General features: G+C 41.6%; 2 protein-coding genes across 5 annotated transcripts; one reads left to right on the top strand and one right to left on the bottom strand.

The window, feature by feature from the left end:
• Positions 1 to 1514: 1514 nt before the first annotated feature.
• On the bottom strand, positions 1515 to 21106 carry NFYB (nuclear transcription factor Y subunit beta). 4 transcript variants are annotated; one of them, XM_045084764.1, is made up of 8 exons: positions 21070 to 21106; positions 16844 to 16930; positions 10520 to 10613; positions 8980 to 9110; positions 6460 to 6657; positions 5098 to 5179; positions 4096 to 4175; positions 1515 to 3375 (listed from the first exon to the last, which is right to left on the bottom strand). In XM_045084764.1, exons 2-8 carry the CDS (start codon positions 16847 to 16849, stop codon positions 3343 to 3345), a joined length of 624 nt encoding a protein of 207 aa, XP_044940699.1. In that variant the 5' UTR covers positions 16850 to 16930; positions 21070 to 21106; the 3' UTR covers positions 1515 to 3342. The 4 variants fall into 4 exon arrangements, with proteins under 4 accessions (XP_044940699.1, XP_044940697.1, XP_004743089.1 ...); XM_045084762.1 differs by lacking the exon at positions 21070 to 21106 and adding an exon at positions 19520 to 19655; XM_004743032.3 differs by lacking the exon at positions 21070 to 21106 and adding an exon at positions 18691 to 18950.
• Positions 21107 to 26169: 5063 nt separating this feature from the next.
• LOC101691458 (40S ribosomal protein S15a-like) lies at positions 26170 to 26568 on the top strand. The gene has a single exon (XM_045084851.1). The coding sequence runs from the start codon at positions 26176 to 26178 to the stop codon at positions 26566 to 26568; it is 393 nt and encodes a 130-aa protein (XP_044940786.1). The 5' UTR covers positions 26170 to 26175.
• Positions 26569 to 27585: the final 1017 nt, after the last annotated feature.

Raw genomic sequence — 27585 nt, 5'->3', positions numbered from 1 at the left:
CGGAAAGTAACCTTTGCAGCTTCAAAAGAAACCAGAAATTAAACCTGAATATTTTTCAGACAATACAGTGTCGTTCCTTAAGAAATAAAATTAGTTGTGATTGTTCTATTTTTTACTCATGAATACACTGACTTAATATGAGTTTAAGGTCAATATGCATAAATTATTACATAAACATACATAAGTTGTCTAATACAGAGAAACCAAAAATATACAGATAGGATAGCCTAGTTTTTGGTATAGATCTTACCTGTTATCATTTGAATGATTCAGAAATGTATTTTATCACCTAGAGCAACAAATATTGTCTTGTTTTGGACTGTTGATAAAATAACTTTCCCTAAAGAGAAAATATTTAGATCTTAAAAATCTTGTACCACGGGACGCCTGGGTGGCTCAGTTGGTTAAGCCGCTGCCTTCGGCTCAGGTCATGATCCCAGGGTCCTGGGATCGAGTCCCACATCAGGCTCCTTGCTAGGCAGGGAGCCTGCTTCTCTCACTGCCTCTGCCTTCTACTCTGTCTGCTTGTGTGTACTCTCTCTCTCTGACAAATAAATAAAATATTTAAAAATAAATAAATAAATAAATAAAAATTAAAAAAAAAATCTTGTACCATAAGATTTTATTCTTGGCAAATGGCAGAAACTATTTTTTCCATTTATCATGCTTAATTGGTAGTGCTACAGAAATCCTTTTAGTTGGCCCTCATAACTATGTTCAGTTTGCTTTATTAAAGGAAACTGGTATTTCTTTAACCCACTAAAGCAATCCAGAAAAGAGGCAATAAGGCATATTTTTGAGGAAAGGAAAATACTGTATAGATATTACACTGTAGGAGGAAAAAAAATACAGCTTAATCCATCATCATACCCAAGTATATGACATTGGGAAGGTAGCATTAAAAAAAATTATAATTCTCTCTGGACCAGGCAGCTCTGTTATGAGGCAGTGAGGGGAGAGACAGAAGCTACTAAAGTCCTGTTTATGACTTAGTTACTGAAGCCCATTTCTCTCTCAGATACTCATAAAAGCAATAACTACAAAGTTATAAAGAAAACACTTAGGTTAACATAGGAGCTTATCTACTTAAGAAGTTCCAGGGGAAGAAAACCTGACATTCAGTGAAATGCAACACAGGCCAAGAAGCCAACACTCCCTCCTACACGCATAAACAGAAGGTGTGTACCTGGCACATGGAGAAGGCAAATGTTCTTTCAGAGGAGAGAAGCCATACAACCCAAAGTTCCTGATTTCACCTGAAGTTTTAGTACTACAAATTACTAAAATTAGATATTTGGTTTATATTGATATAAATCTTAAGTTGTCTAATTCCTTGATAATTAAACATAACCCAATCTTTACTTTTAGAGAAAGAATCTGATAAAGACCAAGTGCTTTTATCAGTTCTATACCGATATATTGCCTGGATCGAATGGAAACTACTTCAGAAGTACACTAACGTGGAAATACCAAAAGCCTTAAAATTTTGTGTATCTGTTAACTTAACTTAGCAATTCACTTCTAAGAATTTATTTTAAGAAAACAGTCATGGATGTACACAAGATTCAGTGAAGTGTTGTTTTATAACTATGAAAAGATGCATATAGTCAAAGTGTCCAGTAGAGGATTAAATAAATTATGGTTCAGCCATACAACAGAATAACAAATGAATAAAAATAAAAGACTATGTAATGACCTGGGAAAGATGTTTACAATATATTATTAAGTGAAAAAAGCAGGTTACAAAACAGTATGCAAGTATGAGCCCATTTTTATAAAAATATACATATTTAGCAAAGTAAACGGACAAATGATATTTACCAAAATATTAACATTGGTTATTTCAGCACAATAGGATGATAGTTGATTTTGCTTAAAACCCTCCCCTTTTTTGCCTATTTGAGTTTTCTGTAACGAAGATTATTTTTTCAATGGGAAGATAGTGAGGGAGTTCTACTAACCTCAGATTAGCCCAGATGTGCCCCCAGTCTCCTTCTGGCAAGGTAAAATATTTCTGTTCAGCCTGCATCTATGAAATTGCTTCTATTTTATAAATTTGAGTGTCCTTCCAAGATGACATTTAAATTGTCTTTTAGGCAAACTATACAATAGCAATTGTTGGTATTAAAAAAAACCCAAAACACTCAAGTTAATTACCACCAAAAAGAATAGATGAGAAAATACAAATCCTCACTTTAAAAAAGGAACAACCCAAGTACATACTACTAAATTATACAAAGTTACATTATCTAAGTTTAGTTTATTGCAAAGATCAAGACAGCACACTAGAAGTTGGGGCTTCTGTTTCACACCATTCGCAGCATTCACTCTGTTCTCCGCTGCATCCACTCACCCATGCAGAGAAGGTTCTGTATACACACCATGATGTCTGATATTTCTTGGTTCCCATAGTATAATTAGGAAACTTGACACTTCAATTAAAAAGGTAAAATGAGGACATTTACCATCAGACTATAAAATTCCTCTTCTGGAAGAGGATACTATAGTATTTGAAGATATGCTTCGGAAAAAATCATATAAAAATGAAAAGGGCACCATTTCAAGAGCAGTAGGACTACATTAAACTTAAATGAATTCCAACACTCATAATTAACTCAGAAACAAATCTGGTCTTAACAAAAGCCCCAATAAACTAAAACTATCTTAACAGGCACAATGAACAGTGTAAACACTGTTACTGGGCACCAAGTTTAATAGGGCAGACAATGTTTGCTTCTGCATTCACACTTAATTTTTCAATTACATTTTTTTTAAAATGGTGCTGCTTAAGCTATGTATGTTTTACAAAAAATTAATTTTAATAAATATGGCAAATGCTAAAAATCTAGCTAGGTTACTATGCAAGGTATTATATAACCAAGACAAACTCAAATGTATAATAAAGGCAACTTGCATTCAAAATGAACTCTACCCTTATATTTTATTAAAAGGGCAAACATCATGAATTAACCCAGCTGCTTACTTGAATTACAAAAGTAACATGATTCAATATGAAAATAAGAAACTGTCTACAAATCTCTGACAGTAATAAATTGCAATATACAATGCATACAGGAGTCATACAGAGCAACAAACTCTCGTACAAAACAAAAATATTTTAATACCTTTAAAATCCAAATTTTTCTTTAAAATCATTCATGAAAAAGATTCTCAAGTCAGAATTAACACCTCAATTAGTCAAGCATCAGGAAGCTACATTACAGCTATTTAATATACAAAGAGACATCGTTTCCCCAGTCACTTCCTTCTCGATGTCTCTGTTGCCAGAATCGTACAGACTCTTTCCCTTCTCTCCACTCCCCATGCCATCATTTCTTCAGATCATGAAAACTGAATTTGTTGAACACCAGAAATCTAAGGTCAGAAAATTTAGATTGAGCAGAATTAAAGAAAAAAATATATTTTTAAAACAAAATATATATTTTAAAAATAACATAAACATTCAAAGAGTAAAAACAATAGACAATGAAAATTAAGTCTACTTCCCACTCCAAATCTCCATTCTGTCTGCCCAAGGGAGCTACTTAATAACTTCTTATGCATCTTCCTAGAAATCTATGCAAATATGAGTATGTGTGTACCTATTTTTAATCCGTAAGAGAATACACAATTACATATTTTGAGAAAGCAATTTCTAACAACCTTTTTTATCGGGTCCTTAATAATAATACAGTCCGGTCCTTGAACAACACAGGGGTTAGGGGTGCCAAACTCTGCACAACTGAAAATCCTCACATAACTTCTGACCCCTCCAAAAACTTAACAGCCTACTGTTGACCAGAAGCCTTACCCAGAACATAAACAGTCAATTAACACATATTTTGTATATGTATTATATACTGTATTCTTACAACGACACTAGAAAAAAGTAAATGTTATTAAGAAAATCATAAGGAAGAGAAAACCACACCTATGGTACTGTAAAAACTCTGCACTTAAGTGGACCAGTGCAGTTCAAACCCATGTTGTTCAAGGGTCAACTGTGATGTGCTGAAATTAGCTACCTATGATAAAAATCAATGGGTACAATCAATTTTTTAAATAATTTAAGCTACAAAGAAAGTTGTATTTTACCTGTTGATACGACGTTGTATAAACCATAACATTTTGTTGTTGACCATCTGCAGTTATTAAGCCAGCTGGTAACTGGTTAGCTAGAAGACAAAAAAAAAAAGTTAAACCAGGAAAAGAATCGCATCTCCTCTTTGGGTCTGAACCCAAAAGTCACGCCATGCAAGTCTAATGACAATTCTGTCACTAATCAAAATCATCTTGAAAAAAATCATAAACCCTCAAATTTAGCATTTAAAAAAAAAGCTCCCTAAAAAGCACATTTTTCCTACTTCAAGTGTTCAATTTCTCAATCTTCATTTCTCTAAAATATGCTTAGCTGACTGCCCATGTGTACAAATCTGCAGAGACTGGATGGGGTTTCTAATTCATAAGCAGACCTATACCATGAGGCTTAGCTGGGAGCAACACTTACAGGAACTAAGCAGCATGTATTTTATGTACGAGAAATACAAAATATATCTATAAATTTTAAATGAGAAACAGAATCACCACAGACTTTTTATTTAATCAATATGACAACATTCTTTTTTTTTTGAAGATTTTTTATTTTTAAGTAATCTCTACACCCAACATGAGGCCCAAACTCACAACCCCGAAATCAAGAGTCATATGCTCCTCCAATGGAGCCAGCCAGGCACCCCTATTCAGTTTCTTTAAACACCCTTCAATTCAAATTAATTTCAATCGCAAGATTTTACATTACAAGCTATAATTCTCAACATTCCTATCTCGTGTGAATCGTAAACCAAAAACTAGGGGCTATGGAAATCAGAACTATGGCTGAAAGATTGTAACGTCTGCAGAATTTAAATTTCTACGCTTACCCCTCACGGACTTCGAACATGAGGGCATGAACTAATAAGAACTATTCAAAATAGTGCTGTGTCAAAATACTCAGGGCTGATATTCCAAAAGTACCATTACATTTAGTATTAATAACTGCTAACTACATGAATTATATGAACAAATTTAGTTGCATAAATGTATCATAACACTGCTTACTAAATGCTTCCTCTGTGAGTTCTTCACTTAGTCCATCTGTAGCTGTGACTGTTCCACCAATTCCTTTCTCTCCTTTCATAGCCTAGAGAAGGAAAAATCAAAAAAGTAATCACTGGTATTCAAAAGATACTGTTTTCTAGATGAAAATGCTTATTTCCTAAAATTAGGAGCTTCTATTATTACAAACACTGCACAGAGTATTTATTTACACTTCTGGTTAATTACATATGAAGAGGCCCTTCAAAATGCTAACTTTTTATATAAGCAGTAATCATCACAAGACAGTGTTAGTAATGACCTAGAAAATCTAAAATATTTATGGATAAAAATAAATTATTCTAATTCCAAAATACATCAAAAGGAAAATAGAAGTCTACTTATAGATGAAGTAGTCTGCAAAATACTATAAATATTCAGCTCAAAAATCTACTATAAATGATCCAAATTATCTCTTAACTATATATACATATACATATACATATATATGTATATATGTATACATACATATATATGGCTCTGAGCCAAATGGGCAGTCCTATAACAGCAAGTTTAAAGTTTTAAATTCCTAAATCAAAATTACAGGTTGGACCAAAGAGCTCTAGGTTTCTGTCCACTCACTCTAAGATTCTATGATGCAAAAGATTTGGAAAAGTACTGTGAAGAAGTTATACATTCTCTTCCTACTTTAATCATTTGACGACATATACAAAACTAATTCAATAGGATTCTAACATTAAAGCTATTAAGGAAGTATTTTGAAACCAATGTGAATCCTATATCAAGTTGGAGTGTGGAAATAAATACACTGATCTCAATTTATTTTCACAAAATTCATACAATGGGCAAAGATAAACCCAAAAGGAAATACAGAATTTAGTAAGAAAGGGATACAGTTAGAATTCCCTTTTTCTTATCTAGAAGGCCCCAAGCTTTGAGGTGCTACCTCTTTTAAATGAATGATAACCACAGCATGTGTTACCATCACAGAGTGCTCACTACATGCCAAGCTAAGGGCTGTACATAGGTTATTTTATTTCTCAATAACCCTGGGAGATAGGTATTATTACTAACCCAACTTTACAGACCAGGATACCAAGGCTTAACGTATTTAAGTAATCTGCCCAAGGTCTCATGTGGTGGAACTGGGACTCAGCCTCAGGTGGCTGGAATCCAGAGTCCAGGCTCTCAATCATTACACAACTATGATGTCATCAGTAACAAAGGGAAAAAGAAAGGACATACTATTTAAATACAGTAATCTAAGTGATTACATACTTCTTCTGATAAATGATACATTTAAAAAGTTAAAGTGACTAGTATATCTTAGTTTCTTAAAGGCATAATGGAAGGCATTCTACTTACCTCTCTGAATTTCTGAAGGTATAATTTTAGAGGTTCTACATAACTGTCAAAGCCTAAGGTTGACATGGCAAAGAGAATATCTTCTCCATTGATTGTCTTCCGTTTCTCTTGATGGCATCTTTCACTTGCTTCAGATGTTATAAAGCTGATGAACTCACTTACACATTCTTGAACACATTCTTTGGCATCTTTTGCAATCTGAAGAGAAAAACCACAGGTAAATTTGCAGGGACTATCACCATCCCGTTCCTAACAACCTGCAAAAATAAAAAGCTATTCAGAAGAATACGAATTTCAGTTCGTGGCTGTTAACATCTCATCTCTGAAATAATACGCTAATTACATTGACACAATGTGTGCTATCAAAATTCCAACACTTGGAGTAAGAATAAAAACTCGAATACCAGTAAGAGAAGCTCTGACAACTCTTCTCCGAAAACAGGTATAATTTAGGTAAAAAAGCAATCACTGGATGTCCCTACCATCCCATAAAGATGAAATCTTACTAAGCAAATGCCCCAAGAAAATCAGACCCATGGTATATGTAGTCTACTGTGGGCTAGACTCAGGTATCACTCCTCTGCCCTAGCATTTCCACAAATAAGGACACCAGAAAATTTTTAAAAGACAAAACACTGAATTCATGTAAGGTTTACAAGAGAATAAAATAATGACATCTGGTGACATTTTTATTACTGAAGATACCAAGTGTCAGGTACAGGTTTTGAGGTTATTAGAAAAGCAGCACACACCTGTGACTTCATTTTAAAAGCAATTCTTCTTTTAAGGGTGTGGGGTTTCAAAGCCAAACTCTAATGAATTAAAGCATGCAATTCCAAAGCCACTTCTAACGGAACAACAAAAATGCTTGCTGAAGCATACTGTCTTCTACCTCCATGCCTATTTACAACCTGGAGCTACATGCCTACTTGTGATCTCTGTCTGTCAAATAAACAAATAATCTTTTAAATAAAAAGGTAAAATTAATTTTAATAATATATTTTATTCAGCCCAACATTTCCAAAATATTATCATTTTTTTTTTTTAAGATTTTATTTATTTATTTGACAGAGAGAAATTACAAGTACACTGAGAGGCAGGCAGAGAGAGAGAGAAGGAAGCAGGCTCCCTGCTGAGCAGAGAGCCCGATGCGGGACTCGATCCCAGGACCCTGAGATCATGACCTGAGCCGAAGGCAGCGGCTTAACCCACTGAGCCACCCAGGCGCCCCTATCATTTTTTTTTTTAAGATTTTATTTATTTATTTGAAAGACAGAGATCACAGGTAGGCAGAGAGGCAGGCAGAGAAAGAGGAGGAAGCAGGATCCCTGCGGAGCAGAGAGCCCGATGCAGGGCTCGATCCCAGGACCCTGGGATCATGACCTGAGCCAAAGGCAGAGGCCTTAACCCACTGAGCCACCCAGGCGCCCCCAAAATATTATCATTTAAACAGAGGATAAAATGGATTCATTTTTTTTTTTTTAAGATTTTATTTATTTATTTGAGAGAGCATGAGCAGGGAGGAGGAGTAGAGGGAGAGGGAGAAGCAGGAAGCCCAATGTGGGACTCGATCCCAGAACCCTGAGATCATGACCTGAGCCAAAGGCAGCCAATTAACCAACTGAGCCACCCAGGCACCCAGAGAATCCATTTTAAAACTGAGGTATTTTAATTATTTTTTTCATACTAAGCCTGCACAATCTGAAGTTCTGTTTTACATATACAGCACATCTTAATTCAGACTTGCCACATTTCAAGTGCTCAAGAACCATCTGGGGCCCGTGGCCTGAGGTGCAGGGCAGCACAGGGCTAGCAACAGAAACCGTAATCAGCAGTGAACCGTAATCAGCAGTGTGCTTTATTTCCCCTCAAAGCATAAGGAGGACCTCTCATACTGGAACTTATAGGCTTTGCCTAATACTATATTTCTTTGTGAGCTTTATTACTTTCGTAAGCACTTTATAAGCTACAATGAGAAAAAAGTTTATTATGAAATACAATATATAAAAAAAGTGGCTTCTAATTCAGACCAAGTGATGAGTAGAGAGACAAGTTAAAATAAAGTTGTTAAAAATAACTGTCTATATGACTGTCTGTCTCAAGACAGAACTACTTAAAAAAAAAATGCAGTTTAAATTTAAATATACATTAATATTTATGATTATATAAAAACAGTTGCTTCCAAATGTAAGGATTTTCTCCATATCAGTCCAAAATGACCCAATTTTGCTGCAACATTATAGAAGTCACAACTCCATATGCCCAAACCTGATAGTTCTGATAATGCACCTGTTTTTCAAGAGATGGTTCATTCTATTTTATTTGCTTCACGTGGGGGCAGGGACACTGCACATGGAGTCCTGCTCAGTAACATGTAAGGCTGAAAGAGCTGCTGGACCTGGGGAAGGCTGAACGGCTGAAATCAATAGCTGACCGTGCTCAGAACTACACACTCACGTAGGTCTCTGCTCCCCTTTCCCCTGGAAAAATAAACCCCGTTAAATGTCTCCTCCGCATTACCTTTCCCGTTTGAGGTATGGCATTTTTCATTATCCTTGCAACATTTGCAATTGGAAGATAGATATCTTGTTCTCTGAAACTTTCTTTTGAACCATTTGTGTCTTCATGATCATTCATGCTGTCCTCAGTATCTAAGGAAATAAAAATGACTTAGGTTTAAAGTTTCTCATCATCTTTACTTCAAGATAGAGAAGACTACCTAAAATGATCTAAGATAAGAACCATCCTGGTTCATTTCCTAATCATTTTTAGGGAGGAGGATAGCAGTTCTTTTCATAATTCTGTCACAGCCATAACTGAATCTACTCATTAGTTTCAAACCCACTGCCTCAACTCCTTTGATCCTCAACTCTGCCTAATAAAATGTTACCTACCCGTTCGCAAAAATGCTCAAAAGCATCTCCACAGCACCTTCAGAAGTGATCTCCCCTTTCACAAAATATCACAAAGTGCTTCTCCGTGTCTTTTCTGACACATTTTGTAATTCTTTTTATTTCTCTCTTAGATAAGGCTCCCTCTTAGATAACGGCTACCTTAGGCCAGGGATCAACTCTGTGTACTTCCTAGAACTCGGTATAGCATCTTCCACAGAATTACTCACAAGTATTTGTTACATAACTTAGCTAGAAAATTTATAGACTATGACCTATGGTTCCTTGCATATCGCCAGATTACGAGGTTATATTATACAAAGCCAAGTTTACACAGAATGGAAAAAGTGGACTTGAACATTACTGAGCCAACTGGGTTAATACTATGTACTAACTTTTTGAACAAAGCTATAGCACTGATCCGATGTTCTTGCAAAAAAGTGAATCCTTGAATTATATAGACTCAGATGTAACTGCAGCTTTCACAGTACCTGTAACAGCCTTTTTAAACTAAATGCAGTATTCTCTAAATGCAGTAATACATACTCTTTCTAGGCACTTAAGCTGATTCAAGTTACATTTTTTTTTTCAAGTTACATTTTTACGTGTATCTGTTTCAGGATGAAGTAACTAATCACCCACCCCCAACTGCCTACCAAAAAGTATATCTTAAGGGGCACCTGGGTGGCTCAGTCAGTTAAACATCCAACTCTTTATATCAGCTCAGGTCTTGATCTCAGGGTGTGCATAGGGCCCTGTGCTGGGCATGGGGCCGGCTTGCCAGTCCCACCCTCTGCCCCCTCCCCCACTTACTCCCCCAAAAGCATACTTTTTCTTTTAAAGTAGGCTCCACATCCAGCATAGAGCCCAATGAAGGGCTTGAACTCACAGCTCTGAGATCAAGATCTGAGCTGATATCAAGAGTCGGATGCCACCCGGGTGCACAAAAAAAATACTTTTCTAGAACTCTCTTCTAGAATTCTTTTCCAGAACTCATCACTCTTTTGCTGACTATTCTAATAAAAACAGCCCTGTTTTAGACTATCACTGAACTTTGACACAAGATTGCTCATTTTCCCGTAAAGACAAAAGTAACCTGGAACATCACATTATTAGAATTTCCACTAAGTTGTTTCTCCAGGGAATGTCTTTAATTGCGGCTTTCTCACCGTCGTGAGGCTGTATCACGTAGTGGCTTCCTCCGATGTAGTCCGCAGAGATGCCTAGTTGAGAAGCATCTGTTGTAGCACTGTCGCCATCCATCTATGAGGAAAGACGTTTTGCAATACTCTTCAATAAAACGTCTAAAAAAACCTAATAAATTCGATACTCAAAAACTGTCACAGGATGGGTCAATTAGTTTTCCAGGCGTTAAGCTTACTAAAAGATAACATTTATATCTCTTGATTTGGAAACCTTTCGATAATTTTCCAATGTTTCAAAATGCCCCTGTCTACTCTCTGTAGGTGATAAGCATTAAGACCAACAGGGAAGCAAAACAAGGAAATGAATCTAAAACACACACAGCTCTTTCTTTGCAATTGCATAATCCTCACATAGAGTGCAGACAACCCTGACTTACAACCTTCCTTGTCCCTGGAGTGACAACCAGAGCCAAAGTCAGCTTAGTAGTCCCCTAAAGTCACTGATTTCCATCACTTTCCACTCTCCCGCCACAGCTGGATAGTCTTTGCGAATCCTTTTGCTCTTGTGCGGATCTTCTCCGCTGTCTCACAGAAGTTCCACAAGGGGCAATGTCTTGGTTCAAACTGCTGTTTGGCATGAGAAGCATACACATTCCTTGAACAACTCTGTGACCACACAACCTGAAAGCACACCCTACTGTGAACCAGCCCAACAGCTCTAATTCTACTCCACAATTCCCCCCTCCTGCCTCCTCCCTCAAACTTCAGATTCTTTAAAGAAAAAAGAAAAGGGGAGAGGGTGGTCAGGGAGACTGGGGATCTGCATAAGAAGACAGTAAAATTATAACCGTAGACAAAAATGAGAATTAAAATGACTGTTTTTAAAAGAAGCCTGCTTAATTAAGTTTGCTCAGAACTAAAAGAATTCTAAGAGGGAAAACCTAGAGAAAACTGCACCCTAAGCCCTACACGGTCTTCGTTCCATTTCACCAACATGGCAAACCCTGGAAATCTTTCCACTTTGCAAATAATACTATTCAAAACAATAAGTGACTAGCTGTCTGTGGGTGGAAAAACTGCAAATGCATTACCTGAATAAAAAGCGTAGGAAAAATTAAGTACAATCTATACATGCTTTCAGTCCAAATCAAGAGACACATGTTTATCAGGTCCAGGACACTGATAACAAGTTTAATGTTATTAACTGCACTATTTAAGTCCTTGTGTGCCACATCATGTTTCCTGGCTCTGTTGGATTTTCATCTACTTGTAAAACAGCACGCCGGTTTCCAAGTCTTCAATGACATGACAATTCTTTGATACATCTATTGACTGGTGTTTAATTGTAGATAAAGATATATTTCCATAATCTATGTCGTTTTCTAAGGAGCTAGAGAAAGAATTCACCTACTTTAAATAATTTGCACAAGTACAAGGTACCTATTTATTGATACTTCACAGTGGCTTCTAAAAGGTAGTAAACAATGGTCAGTGAGCTCTGATTCTGACTTTCCTGCTGATCCCTGAAAACAGCATCACTACCCATTAAATGTGTTTCTATACAAAATGGAAATAGTATCACCTTCCCCATCTTAAACAGCTAATGTGAAACAGTACCCAAAAATAAAACGCTATTTTAATCTTAAAATGCTAACAAGATACTAGGAGAATGGTCTTTTTTTTTTTTTTTTACGATTTTATTTATTTGTCAGAGAGAGAGAGAGATCACAAGTAGGCAGAGAGAAAGGGGGAAGCAGGCTCCCTGCTGAGCAGAGAGCCCGATGCGGGACTCTATCCCAGGACCCTGAGATCAAGACCTGAGCCTAAGGCAGAAGCTTAAACCACTGAGCCACCCAGGTGCCCCGAGAATGGTCTTTAATAGATAGGATGATGGATTTATTAGCCATGAAAGAAAGCTCAATTAAGATAACTGTGAATTAACTAGTTTTCATAATGCCCTAAGGGAGATTAGGGAGATGACAGTTTAGGAGAAAGGACCAAAGTGGTTGTTTCAGAACCTAAAACTGGAAACAAATCTTTGTTGGGGTGGGACATGGGGCATCTGTCTGGGGGATCAATTAATTTATAAATATAACATGAAAAAAGTAGTAAAGGCAAAAAGTTTTAATCACATTTTCTTGTCATACACTGGAATTAGTAGCAAGATTACCATTTGGATTCACAGCATTAGCCTCTAAACCTCAGTCTTCTAAAAAATACTTCTGAAAGTATTTCAGAGTTGTCAGAATGCAAGAAAGGGAACCTGCTAAAGAGCTGAGCACTTGGTAGATAGTGATCCAACCCGCCCTTCTTGAGAATAAGCAGCACGTTGCAGACTTAGCTGTGCGTGTCTCTGGGTCAGCAAGCCGTAGCTCTTCTGTCATTTCGTCACACCTGTCTTCCTATCGTTCTACCGTAAAATCCGGCCCCATACTTTAATCCCAGTGTTCTCCCACTCTCCTGAAATCTTTCTGATTTACCCCATTCTGCCCCAAAATGAGTGTCCCCTTCTCTGAATCACCAAGATACCTGGTAACAAATCAAGCCTCATCTTTGATGCTTACAATCTGCTAGCCATTCACATATATATTTACTATGAGTGGGGAAATGAGGCAGAGGTACTTGCTAGATACATCCCAGAGGCTTTTTCAAGGTCTAAACTTCCTATAAAAATATTCAAAATAGACTGGAGATTTTAAGTAAACCAGTCAACAACTACTTACCAAGTAAGCACCTGGTATTTATCAGGTCCGTGCTATGTGCTGGGGATGTAGCCTAGTCAACAACATAGACCAGATCTCTGTCCTCATCTCGCAGGGGAGACAAGTATTATGTAAACTAGTGGTAGGGGAAAGGGATGGGGAGTGTAGTCTGTTAACACTTCCAAGGCACAGGCTCTGGAATCTTATCACCTGGTTTGAATTCCTTCCTACTTACTTGCCATGAGACCTTGAGCAAGTGAAATGCAGACAGGACTCACCATGGAAAGACTCAGCATAGTGTAACAGGAGTACACAGTAAATGTTATATATAGCTATTAAATAATTACAATAACTAATTACTACCGAGCGCTAAGGAAAACAAAGGTGTTTTGTTATATGCTTTGAGAGCTTATTGCAAAAGGGGCCACACTAGTCTGGGGAGTCAAGGAAGCAGTCTCAGGAAATGACATTTAAATAGATGAAAAGATAGAAATCAGCCAGGCAAGGAAGAATGAGAAAAGAATGTTCCAGGCAAAAGAAACAGAAATCTACTACTGGTGGACTAGAATGAACTAACAAGAGGCTAGATGAAGTGGTGCCTTGTGGACAAGAGCAAATCAAAGGGGAGTCTGATTTGCACAGTTCTGCTAAAACTCTGGCTTCAGTCCAGTGTAGAAATGGAGGAGCAAGAATGAGGGCAGAAGACCACGAAGGACCATGAAGCTGCAGTCAGAGCATGAATCCAGGCAAGATGGTGAACATTCATTCCCCAGACAGGTCCAGGACAACAGCTGTGGAGATCAAGGGGAGCAGAGGAAAGAGCCTTGCAGGAGGTCAAATCAACAGACCTGGTAACTGAGTGAAAATGAACCAGAGGAAGGGCCGAGGGGATGCTGCTGGGCTTCTTGCAGCTGCAGAGACAGAGAACAGGGAAGGCAGGGCATGGGAGCACTGGGCAGCGAGAGCCGAGCTGGAGCCAGTGACCACGAATGTGCAGGGGCACAGTCATGACACATCCACAGCTGGGGAAAGAGGAGGGAAGCTCAAGTGCTGGGCCTTATCCAGACAGCAAAGAGGGGAGGGCATGCAGGAGAGCGATGAGACAATGGGTGAAACAGCCAATCACTAGATCCAAGGAAACTGGTAACTACGGACAAAGAGTAGTTCAACCCCATTAAACTAATGTGACTGACTATTCTGTTTACTTAGCTGAACTGATATTGTTTTCTAAAATATTATGTGAAATCAATGGTTGGCTGGCTAATACAATAATTTGGTGATGTAGCAGTATTTAAATTACACTAATAATTTGTTGCAAATGCGGGAAATAGTTCCCCTCTTTAGTATGTTTAACATTTATTGAGCATTTTCTAAATATCTCCTGCACTGTTCACGACCCTGTGAAGCAGATGAGAAAATTGAGGTTATAGAAGGCTAATGACTTGCCAAAGGTGACAGAGTAAATGGGATTTAAATCCAGAGTCTCCGATGCCAACTACTTTACAGTATTTGTTCCTAATAGTTTTTCCTATAGTCCATAAGCCTAAATCTATACTTTGGCCTCTCTAAATTCCAGGTCTAATGACTGTATATTAAAAACATTTAAAGTTGCTTCTCGAGCCAGAACATTATCTGTGGGATATAAGCAATACACCTGGTTTGGGGTTCAGGATCAAGAGCAATCATGGGCCCTTTGGGCAGACCACCCAGGTTGAGGCTGGGCTCCCCACTTACGAGCTGTATGTCTTTACTTACTGTCCTCTTAGTGCTTCAGCTTCCCCATTTTTAAGATGGAGTTGCTATGAGAAGTGAAGTTATTATATAAAAAGCACTTAGCAAAGTGTATGATATATAATAAGAACTCAACAAACATAACCTAATATTATTTTTGTCTCTTCAAATACAGTGCTCACCCTTCTTTCCAGGCATGGTTTTTCTCTCTCACATAACCCCTTTCACCTGTTCTCTGGACCAATTCCTTTTTATCTCTTTGAGGATAAGAAGTGACACGAAGATTCCTTCCCTCTAATGGATCTTCAGACCAGCTGCTTCGCTCTTTCTTCAACACGCTCACGCTCCCTCACTGAACACACAGAAGTACACCCAGCCCTGGAAAACCGAGATTCCACGCTACAGCCTTGGCTAGCGATCACAGTCACCCCAATGGTCCTCATGCATCGCTGCATTCCTACTGCAGCTTCCTGGCGGCGCTTCTCCACCCCACCAGGATGCTGAACCCGCTCTCGGAAGTTGCCAGTAATCTTGCCTTCATTCCCACTTGGCTGTTGTTAGTAGTGCTGGCCACCGAGGACCCCACACGTACTCGTGAAATTCTCTTCTCCCTTGATTTTGAACAATATCCTTTTCCCGGGTTATTTTTTTCTCCCCACAGCCCAGTTGTTAGTTTCACCCAAGGTTATCCTTTCCTGTTTCTTCCCTTACTCTCTTCATGAACTCATGAAATACCACTTCTATGCTCAGAAGTCCTAAATCTACAACCATATCCTGCCTGCCACTCCAGTGAGCCATGCCCGTAGAACATATCTGATATCCCATCGCTGCCAACTTAAGATTTTGGAAACTGAAACGCACCTCCCTGTGTCCTTCAAGGAGGCAGTGGCTGAGAGCTCCTCATCTGTTTTCTAGCTACTGGGATCCCACCCTCCCTGGCTAATTATACCAACGTCATCTTAGATTCTTCTGTCTCCTCCAAGTTCCACTTCTTGTAGTAAGTTTCCTGGATATGCCCTTCCTTTCTCTCCTGCCACTGCATTACTATCAAACCTACCAGGGTACATATTGTTTTAAGACAGATCTCACTCGAATACCGTTTCTATAGCGCCTGACCCTGGAACATTCTAAAAGTCTTCAGCGTCAAATCCAAACCTAGTTTTTCCACGGCTTTTCATGAGTGGATCCCCCACTTAACTAAACTTGTCTCCAACTCTCTCTTCAGGGCTGATAAAAATCTTAGTACACCAGGTACAGCTCTTTTATTTTAGGGCTGAGGCATGAGTCATGGCTCAAGGAAGTTGTAACATGCCTGACATCGCAAATATAGTAGCAGATTCAGAACTAAGTATCCAGACAGGAAAAGTGGTATCTCGCACTAAATTATGCTATGAAATCTCCACTTGGATGATGCAAATCTACTCCCCATGCCCTAAACATCAGTTACTCATCCCTGCCTTCAGGCTTTTGCTTTCGGTGATACCCTCCACTATCCAAATCCCACTTTTCCTTCAAGGCTAAGTCCAAGACAGTCCCAACTACCCAGGCCTACCACACCACTGGTCTTTTCATCTCTGCCACCCTTAGAACTAACATGTTCCATTCCCTGCACAATTGTCCTCTAAGCATTCAGTTCCACTGAAGCCCTTCTAGCAAAACAGACAAGCCTCTTAAGAGCTGGAACAAGCTTTTTATCTCGTAGTCTCCACAGCACTTAGGGGCCCACAGGAAACAATACATACAAGTCCCTAAAAAGAAAGAAGCAACAGGAATGAGTGAGTGGACGTACTGTCTGTCTAGACTTGAAGGACATTCATTCTGCTTGGGATCTCCAGTGAGACATTAGGTATAATTTTATTTCCAGCTAATTATTGTTCAAATCTAGTTAATAACCAAAATGGTACGACATACTTACCGTCATGAAATACTGTCAGAACCGTGTTGTCAGCGGTGTTCAGGAACACCTTTCTAAAAGGAGGGCTAATCTTCGCCCAACTTCAACCTAGAAGATAAACATCTATTAGTAGTAACAACGTACTGCCTACGGGCTTTCTTCCTAGTAAAAATTTAAAAAGCGTGTATAATTTCACCTACTATTCTTATTCAACAGAGTGCAAAAAAGCAGGCACCCAATAAAGGTTTCTTAAACTGGCAGCTATATTTTGGAGACCTGGCAAAAAAGTTAATTCTACGGCAGGGAGGAACTGCTTTCCTAACATAACCCTGAATTTAGTCATGTTAATCATAAATATTTGTCACAACACCCCAAATTATATGCACAAGACAAAAATTTTTACACATCTAAATTCTTCAAAATACTAACACCCAAGACACAAACACCCCAACTTAATTTTTCAGTGATTTTCTTAATATTTTAGAGTGAGATTTAGGGAGTCCAAAAGCTCAAAAGGGGAGAAGAGTATCTCAGAATACAATGCTTTTAAATTAAACACCTCGGATGATACTGAAAAGAAGATACATGCTGCCCAGAGAACATACATGGAACACAATCAATTAGGACCTTTATTTATCATTTTAAAGCACCACCATTTTGGATTAAAATTGCATCTGAATAGCACTTCATTTTCACTGTAAGGCATAAATAGCTGAATAAATTGGGATCAATTACAATGTTACAATCTCCATTTCTCATTTGCTCTTTTCCCTTTTTTCAAGTGAAGCAATTAAATTGGGGGGAGGGGCAAAACAAAAACATATCCTTTCAGTGTTAATTTTAAAAGGAAGAGAAAATAATGCAATGCATTCAAGCATGAAATCTAGTAAACAGAAAAAAAAAATGTAGCCAGGAACTGAATTTTTTTAAATGTCAGTCCAGACAGCAAAGACTGGCTGACATTGTCTACTCTGCTATAATCTTAAAAGCAATGTCTGATTTCTTTTTAAAATATTGTCCTCTTTCTAACCCCAAGACTGCCCAGAAGATTCCTTCCTTGTGGCTAGAAGGGTTTTTTTGTTTTTTTTTTTTTAAGGGTGTCTTTGAAAAAGAAAATCCTCAGTATACTTAAAATGGAGCTATATACATTTATGTATTTTGCTTGGGGGAGGGGGGCACACCTCACCACACTCTCTCACCCAAATAGTTGACTCGGTATATATTTAGAGTCAATATATTAAAGATAAACACTGTCACCTCATATGGTATATATTTTCCTAAAGGCAGGTTATGATCTATGTGAAAGCTCAAGGGAATGCATACATCTGTTTAATGTTTGAAGAAATGCAAATTTGTATCCAAGAAAAGCAGCAGACCCTTCCTCCACCCTCCATTCTCTGGCATCAACAACCAGAGTTTTGCATCAATAGAATCCTTAAATTAAGCTACAGGAGCAGTGCGGGGAAGGAATAATCGCCTTTTAAGGAATTCTGGTTAAACTTTCAATACTTTACAAATAAAACCCTTATTTATTAATGCCACTTCTATCGATCAGTTTATCTTACCACTTTATTTTGCCGATTAGTTTCCGTACTAAGAAAGCCCAAACCACCCCAGGGATTCGTGGCACGAACCAGGGCACCGTGGAGTCCATGCGGGTTAGTGGGATGCTATTTTTTTTTTTAAGGTCGTAGGCTACCTAACCTTGTTTAAATTATCTTGTTACAGTACTTTGGCCAAGATTACGACTTGTGGGTGCTCTGTAATTCTTTGTTCTCGAAGACTACCGCTCCTCAGGCCCGGCAGATCCTCCCCGCCTCCCACCGAAGATTAAAACCTTAGTCCAATCCGAAAGGCTTCCTTCCCACCTTCGGGGCAAGTCCAGGGACCGCAAGCCGCCAGATGGCTGCATTCTTTACGTGGAAGCCAGACTGCGGGGAAACCAAATCCACTCCTTCCTCCTGGGGACCTGGCTTCCTCCCCACGAAGGTGCGCGGGCTGGCCCCGGCCCCACCGCCCGGCCCGGCCGACTGTCAGTCCCGCCGGTGCGGGGCGACCGCCCCTGGCGCGCATCCCCCGACTCGCCCGCCCAGGCCCCGGGCCCGCGCCCAACGCCTGCCGGCCGCCCTCCCGCCCGCTCGGGGCGCCGGGGCAGACAAAGCGGCCCGGCCCTGCCATGCCCCCGCGGGCCGGCGGGCGGGAGAGCGGGCGGGAGGGGGGCGCCCCCGGGGACTCCGCGCGGCAGCCCGGCCAAGGGCGCAGGGTCGGAACCGGGGTCCGGGCCAGTGCCCCCCGCTCGGCTGCCCGCACAAAATGGAGCCGGGCGGGGCGCCGCCGAGAGCGGGCCCGAGGGGGCCCCGGCGCCCCCTCCTCGGCCTCGGGCCCGGAGCTCGGCGGCGGCGAGCAGGAGGCGGCCTGGCCCGAGTCCCGCCGCTCGTCGGCCCGGAGCACAAAGAGCCGCGCCGCGGCCCCGCGCCCGCTCCCCGGCCGGGCCCGCAGCGGGAGCGGCCTCGCAGGCGCCGGCCCGGCCCCGGCCCCGGCCCCGGCCCCGGGCGGGAGGGCGGGCGGGAGGGAGGCGAGTGGCCCCGGCCGCGGCAGCGTTGGCGGCGGGGACGGCGCCGGGAGGAGACGGACATTTCATTCGAGCTAAAGTGGAGTCGGTTTAGGAGCGATCATTGGCCGAAGCGAGACACAAACCTCCAATGCAGCCCTGGTTGGCTCCCGTCTCCAATCGGCTGTTTGGTTGGACAGAAAATGGCTGCGAAGGAACCAGTCCCAGCGCGGAGCTCCGCTTCCAGGACTCGGCCTCCCCTCCCTCCGCCGCGGGCCGCTTCCCTCGGCGCGACACCCTCCCTCCGCGCCTCCCGCGTGCCCGCCCGCCCCGGCCCCGCCCCGGCCCCGCCCCCGGCCGCGGCCCCGCCCCGCCCCGCCTCCGCCGGGTGTGCCGAGCTGCCGCGGCTGCGAGAACCTGCAGAGTCGGCTGCGGGCTGCGGGCTGCGGGTAGCGGGCAGCGGGCGGCTCCTGCGGAGGCTGCGCGGGGCGGCGAGCGGCCTCCGTGCTCGGCTGGGGCTTCCCAGGGCCGGGACTCGGGCACGCTCTTGAGGTCTCTGCGGGTTTTCTTCCCACGGTGTTTTCCCGGGCCTCCGCGAAGCGTGATTTCTCAGGCTTCCCTCCCTTTGCTGCCCCCTCCCTCCCCCAAGTGAAAGCGTCTCACCCGCCCGGCGATTTTTTAGAAGGGGAAACCAAGGGCAGAAACCGCCCGCCAGGGCGACACTCGAGCTCCCGGGTGGATTTGAATGACGGCTCCCTCCTGGAATGCCTTCAGCACCTCGTGTTTTCCTTGTGTGCCCTGTAAACGTTGCCAAACGCACAACGGCTCCCTCTCGGTCCCGGAGCTCGGATGTTCGTCGTTCAGATTTCCTCTAATCTCCTTCAGGTTTAACAGGTTGGTCGGACGAGCCAGCCTTCACCCTGAATTTAAAATGTTGCGTTTCCTGTCCCCCTCCAGGGCCCCCGCCCCGCACCCCCAACAGTCGCTACCTGAGATGTGGCTTTTCCCAACCAGATGATTATTTGGGCCGCAAGACTCCATGCCCTGTTCTTGCCTCTGCAGCCAGGCACCCCCGCTGGCTTTTCCTGACTGCAGTGTGGGTCAGACTTCCCCGGGCTGCGACCATCACAGATGATGGGCTGGGAGCCAGACACCGCCGCGCGCTGCAAAGAGCGGCAGGATTTCTGCAACGGGAGCCGGCAACCGCGTTCCCTTTACTTCCACTAAACAAGTGGCCCGGTGCCACATTAAACTTTCCAGCTTTAATCATTTAAAAATATATAGCCATGTTTTATTTATAGAGCTCCTACTGTTTCTCCGCATATTTTAACATTTCAAGAGCAAATAAGGAAGCAATGACAAGTGAAAGCCTCCGAGTTATTCCAAGAGGAGTTAAGTAGCAATGCCACTGTGCAATCAGACACCCTGACTTGAATTCCGGCTCCCCTCGTACTGTTTGACGACCCTGGCCGCATTTCTTTGCCCCTCCCTTGCGGTTTCCTCACCTCTGTAATGAGACTGATAGTTGCTCGCTACTTCTTAGGATTGTTTGGAATTAAAGAAAATGCTCAAAGAAAACCCTAAAAAGAAAAAAAAAAAAGTTGGCCTCCTATCTTAATACCTTTATATGATATGAATTTCAATCTCCATCAAACTTTAAACTATCATTTGCCAGAAAGGGGTAAAACTGGCCTACCTTGGACCTCTCCCTTGATGATGACCCATGCAAGTGGAGTTTTCAGAGTGAAATGATGTGCTCAAAGACAGGAAATATAAAAAAAGGAAGTAGTAGGATTGAGAGATGTATGACTAATCCACACACTGGATGATGAACCAAACGCTGCACGATGACTGCTTTTCCTGAGTTCACATGCTCTTATTTCAGTACTGTTGATCTAACAGACATGCTCAGTTCTGATGCAACAACAAGGTTTGTCAGCTCCCACTGTTTATCAAGGGCTGTGTCAGGAGCCTCGGGGCGGCAACGGTGGATAAAGCACTCTCCTTATTCTGGGGCCCTAACTCTAGAAGACAGGGACCTACCTAGTCCATGCCCCTCTGCTGCTGAATCCCAGGTCAGGCCGGCTTGACAACCTGTGTTCTCTGTGCCCTTTACACCTGCATTCAGGAAGCCCCTCAGTAAGTGTTACCCCAATTTTTCATGATCCCGTGATGGAAGACATGTATCACAGTTTAGTTGTGGAAAAGACATTATCTAGACTAATCCAGACTTTCCTTTTTTTCTCTTGACTGTTCAGATATTTTATTGCTTCTAGGCTAATCTAGACTTTTCATTAAAGGTTAGAGGATCAGTGATTTTCTCTTTTACTGGTCCACACATCATAGCTGCCTCTTAACTTATACCATTATTTATATGAGCCATAATTCGGCAAACAACAAAGCAGGATCCTTGGCACAAGGAAGACTTCCGGGTTGGATTTTCCTTTATGACTTTAATGAGGCCTCATAGAATTTCTGTGATGGTAGCGTCTAGTATAGAATGAATGGTCTCTGTTTCCAACTTCCTGATTCTATTCTTGCCCCTTTCTTCTCTGTCCGTTCTCTGAAGTCGAGGCCTGGAAGGATCTGGCTTCTGCTTTTCTCTCCCTCCCCCACTTACACCATTCTTTCCCCCTTCTACCTTCAACACACACTGGTCTTGGCTCTGCCACACACACACACACATGGCTCTTGTCTTAAGGTCTTAATTGGCTCCTTTTCATCTTTGAGGTCTTATTCTTCAAAGAGGCTTTCCCTCACCCCTCCTAAAGTAGCCCCACCTGGTTACTCTGTAATGTCATCTAGTCATGTCACCTTATGTGAAGGTAAACACTGTTCTCTTCAGGCCAATCTACTCAGCCGAACTGGATTGTCTTGTTTATTTACGGTCTGTAAATATATCCAAAATGCGGGCCCCTCCCCTTTTCCCCCATGACTACCACCATGGCTCAAGCCATATCTCTCCTCTTGCCAGGATGACGGCAGTGACCTTCTAACTTGTCTCCCTGCTACCCCCCTTGCCTACACAGCAGCCAGAGTGATTCTCTGAAAATGTAAATGAGATCCTGTCACGCTTCTGCTCAGAAATCCTCCAGAACCTCCCCAGGTTCCCTCAGAGTAAACGACAAAGCTTTTAGGGTGGGCTTACAAAGCGGAAGGTGACAAGTGTGTTCATTCTAAGTTGAACAAAGGAAACGATTAATTGTTCTTTGGTCGTAGTTAACAACCAGAATCTTTTCAACAATCAGGGACAACCTCTCACTCGGTGACCGGCTTCAGAAAGTCAGCCAATCAGCGACAGCCACACTCCAGTAATCCTGCTTCCTTAGCTAAAGGTCGACTCATTCCCCCAAACAGTCCAGCTTCAAAAAGGGGGAATCTCTGAACCCACACTTTCCAAAACACCACGTACGACCACAGATTTCATTGTTCACAGGCTCTGCGTTACAACGCGGCTGTTCTTTGCTTAGCAAGAAATATATTCTGCACTTTTTATTTGTTTCTTTCAGAAATGAATGGTGGCCTTTTCACTGGGCAAGGCCCTATGGGATCTATCCCCTCTCCACTCTCCCTCTACTTTGCTCACTCCCCTTCTCCTCCTTATTTCTAATAGGAATGCTCCTGCCTCACGACCTGTGCATTTACTGTCCCATCTGCCTGGTACCTTCTTCTCTCTGACATCCACATAGCTCATTCTCTCAGCTCTATCCATTTCTCAATGAGGCTGACCCTGATCTAGAAGTCGCAGTTCTGGCTCCCTATCCTCATTCTCCCCTAACTGCTTTATTTTCTTTTCTAATGATACTTATCACCTTTTACAAAGTATAGAGTTTCCTCACCTATTTTGCTAATGGCTTATTTTCTATTGCTTCCCATTAGAATATAAGTTCTATGAGGACAAGGATTTTTGCTCATTTTGTTCACCAATGCATCCTGAGCGCATAGTAGGTACTCAATAAATATTTGTTGACTGAATAGATTTTTAATATTTCACCTTATTAAGATATGAACTCTTTGAGAGCAAAGACCTTGTGTTCACCACTGTATACATGGTGCTAGAACAGTGCCTGGCACATACTGGGAGCTCTATAGGTCCATATAGAACTGAATGCATGAGCAGGCATTGGATAAAGCTGTATTTTAATTGATAATGTAAATGACCCTGAAATTACTAAAGCCTGATATGTCATCTCTCTCTGGAGAAACAGTTCATAAACATATTTAAAATTCTCCAAGTTATTATGAAGTGTTAATCAAAATATTCAAAACATACTCATCACTATTTCCCCCTGGATTAGTGAGTTAATTAAGTGGTTTTGAAAATATCTTTGATCAACCTGAGAAAGCAACAAGATCCCTTGTTTCTAGGGCTGCTCAGGCCATGGACTAGAGGAAAACTTGTCTTTATTAGGGAAAGAAGCCCAGAAAATGTCCTTTTGCTTCAACTGTTCGGTCTCCTCTGCACTGGCGACCCTGTCTGCAATCTCTCTTTAATCTACTCTAACAGCATGCCCAGATTAATCTTCCTGAAACACAGTCCGTATCATGTTACCTTTACAAACCATGAGAAGAGCTCCCATTCATTTTGTTTTCAGTGCATCAGGTGCTCTGCAAAATCCTACATGTGTTGTTGTCTCAGGTCAGCCCCGCAATGACCTCATGAAATAGGGGTTATTATTATCCCCATTTAAAGACTTGCAAACAGGGAAAGAGCTGCAGAAACCCAGAAATCACACAGCTGGATGCAGGGGAACCAAGTCCCAAATCTACCACTCTGTCTCGGTCTCGCCCCACTGCAGGTTCCTTCTGGCCCCAATCCCTCCAAAAAAATCCTTCCGATTCACAGGATCTGAACTGACATTTCTCTGAGAAGATATACAGATGGCCGACAAGCACATAAAAAGATGCTCAACAGCATTGACCGTAAGGGAAATCCACATGAAAACCATAATAAGATACTACTTCAGACTCATTAATTTAGCGATAATAAGAAAGATAAACAGTAGCAAGTGTTGTTGAGGATGGGGAGAAATCAGAGCCCTCCTATGCTGCTGGCAGAATTATAGTACCAGCAGCCGTTGGGGGAAAGGGTCTGGCTGTTCCTCAAACAGTTCAACATAGAATTATTAACTGACCCCACAATTCTAATTCCTAGGTATACACCCAAGGAAAGTGAAAAAAATATATATCTGCACAAAAACTCATACATGAAGGTTCATAGCAGTATTATTCATATAGCCAGAAACGGAAATAACTCAAATGTCCATCCAGTGATGAATGGATAAACAGAGTGTGGTCTATCCATACCATGAAACATTATTCAGCCACAGAAAGGAGTGAAGTTCAGATATGTGCTCCAGCGTGAATGAACCTTGAAAACATTATTAAAGGGAAAGAAACCAGACACAAGATCACAGAGTAGGTCATTTTATTCACATTCAATGCCCAGAATAGGGGCACCTCCAGGGCTCAGTTGGCTGAGCATCTGACTCTTGGGTTTGGCTGGGATTGTGATCTCGGGGTCGTGAGATCAAGTGGCAACTCTGGCTCGCTGCTCAGAGGGGAGTCTGCTTGAGATTCTCTCCTTCTGCCCCTCCCCCCACATGGTCTCTCTCTCTCCCTCTCTTTCTCTCTCTCAAATAAATAAATAAATATTTTAAAAAATAAAACAAATATAGGGGCAACTGGGTGGCTCAGTGGATTAAAGCCTCTGCCTTCAGCTCATGTCATGATCTCAGGGTTTTGGGATCAAACCCCACATCAGGCTCTCTGCTCAGCAAGGAGCCTGCTCCCCCTGCCCCGCCTGCCTCTCTCTGTCTCTCTGCCTATTTGTGATCTCTGTCAAACAAATATATATATATATATATATATATATATATATATATATATATCACCAGAGTAGGCAAATCCATTGAGACTGAAATTTGACTAATGGGCCCTTAGGGATGGAAGGCGGAGGAGAAAGTAAGAAGTGGTAGCTATAGGGTATGGGGTTTCTTTCTGAGGTGATGAAGATGTTCTAAAATTGATTGTGGTGTCTCTAAATGATATCTCAGTAAAACCATTATCCCCCCCCCAAATTCTGGCCATTGTTAATATCTTTATGTGTGAAACACATACAAATTCATGAGAAAAGCCCTAAATCTTCAATAGATAAACAAATATAGGGGTGCCTGGCTGGCTCAGATGGTTAAGAGTCTGCCTTAGGCTCAGGTCATGATCCCAGGATCCTGAGCCCCACATCCCTACTCCCTACTTCTCCCTCTCTCACTCCCCCTGCTTGTGTTTCCTCTCTCGCTGTCTCTCTCTCTGTCAGATAAATAAATAAAAATCTTAAAAAAAAAATGTACAGGACATAAAATAGAAAACTCACAAGAGAAAAAATACAAATGGCTAATAAACTTGTCTGGAGGGGGAAGGCTTACCTTCAAATGCAAACTGAAAGAAAAAGAAATCTTTCAAATGAGCAAAGAATTTTACAACAAAGATGATGAAGACGTGGTGAGATGAGTGTTCCCATCCACAGAGGATGAGAAGCTTTCTAGAAAGCAATTATCAGTCAGCAGGCATTGGCAGCCTTTGAGATGTTCTTTCTTACCCTTCCGGGCATTTGGGTGGTTGATTGTTCCACTCAGGTCTTGATCTCAGGGTCCAGGCATGGAGCCCCATGTGGGGCTTCGCACCCAGCAGGAAGTCTACTTTGCTCCCTCTCCTTCTTCCCCTCCCCCAAACCCTGCTCCTGTGCTCTCTCTAAAATAAGTAAATAAATCTGCTCTTTCCGCCATCTTTCCTTGCCGCCATAATGGTGTGCATGAATGCCTTGGCAGACGCTCTCAAAAGCATTAACAAAGCTGAGAAGAGAGGCAACCGCCTGGTTCTTGCTAGGCCATGCTCCAAAGTCATTGTCCGGTTTCTCATGGTGATGATGAAGCACGGTTACACCAGCGAATTTGAAATCACTGATGCTCACAGAGAGGGGAAAATTGCTGTGAACCTCACAGGCAGGTTGAACAAATGTGGAGTGATCAGCCCCAGATTTGATGTACAACTGAAAGATCTAGAAAAAGGGCAGAATAACCTGCTCGCGTCCCGCCAGTTTGGTTTCATTGTACTGACAACCTCAGCTGGCCTCATGGACCATGAAGAGGCAAGACGAAAACACACAGTGGGGGAAATCCTGGGACTCTTTTTCTAGGGACATGATACATACGTGCAAATAAAATGCCTCAATGGACCAAAGAATCAATCAATCAATCAATCAATCAACCTTTAAAAAAGTTCTTACCCTTCTAGTCAATAAATGTGTCATAAGAAAATAATATGTAATGCAGGGAATAAGATATTCAGAAGAGCATGTTAGCAGTAGAAAAAATTGGGGAAAAACTATGTGGTAGGCAGACTCCAGAATGGCCCCCAGTGATCCCCACCTCTCAGCATTCACACTTTTGTGTAATTCCCTCCCCTAGAGTGTGGGTTGGACTTAACTGATTCACTTCTAATAAACAGAGTACATCAGACACAATTAGATTATAAAAAGACTCTGAGTTTTCTTGAGTACCCTTTCTCATTTTCTCTTCAGATAGATGATAAACAGATACCTGTAGGTGTCTGTCTCTTCCCCTATCTGCCAATGGTGGGAGAAAGAACTGATGTCTCCAACCAGCAGCCAGCAAGGAACTGAATTCTGCCAATAGCCAAGTAAGTTTGGAAGTGGTTCTTCCCCCGTTTGAACCCTGAGATGACCGCAGCCCACCCAGCATCCTGGTTGCTTCTTTGAGAAGCCCTGAGCCAAAGCCACTCCAGGTTCCTGCCCCACAGAAACTGTGAGGTAATAATCGTTTGTTGTTTCAAGCCATCGAGTTTTGGGGTAATTTGTTACATAGAAATAGAGAACTAATACAACTGGGTTTCTGAAGTAGTAGAATGTTATACCACTTAAAAAGTTTAAGAACTTTTAATAACATGGAAAGATGTTCAGAATACAACATTGAGAACAAAGCAAACTACAAAAAGATACATAATACGATCCCAATTTTGTAAGTCTATATATTTATATGAACACTTGCAAGGGAAAACCTGCAAGTAAATCTGTTGAGAATCAACAGTTTTCTCTGAAAAACTGAATAGGTGTTCAATGCATGCTCCTTGATTTCAGTTAGGAAATAATTTATGCTGTCCATCTTTATTATATGTCTACCATGTGTCGACCAGC

This window comes from Mustela putorius, unplaced genomic scaffold (genome assembly GCF_011764305.1).
Source record: "Mustela putorius furo isolate JIRA1106 unplaced genomic scaffold, ASM1176430v1.1 tig00000788_pilon_pilon_pilon, whole genome shotgun sequence".
In the NCBI taxonomy this organism is placed as follows: domain Eukaryota; kingdom Metazoa; phylum Chordata; class Mammalia; order Carnivora; family Mustelidae; genus Mustela; species Mustela putorius.
The sequence above is the reverse complement of the archived record's forward strand: the minus strand, read 5'-3'. Positions and strand labels throughout refer to the sequence as shown.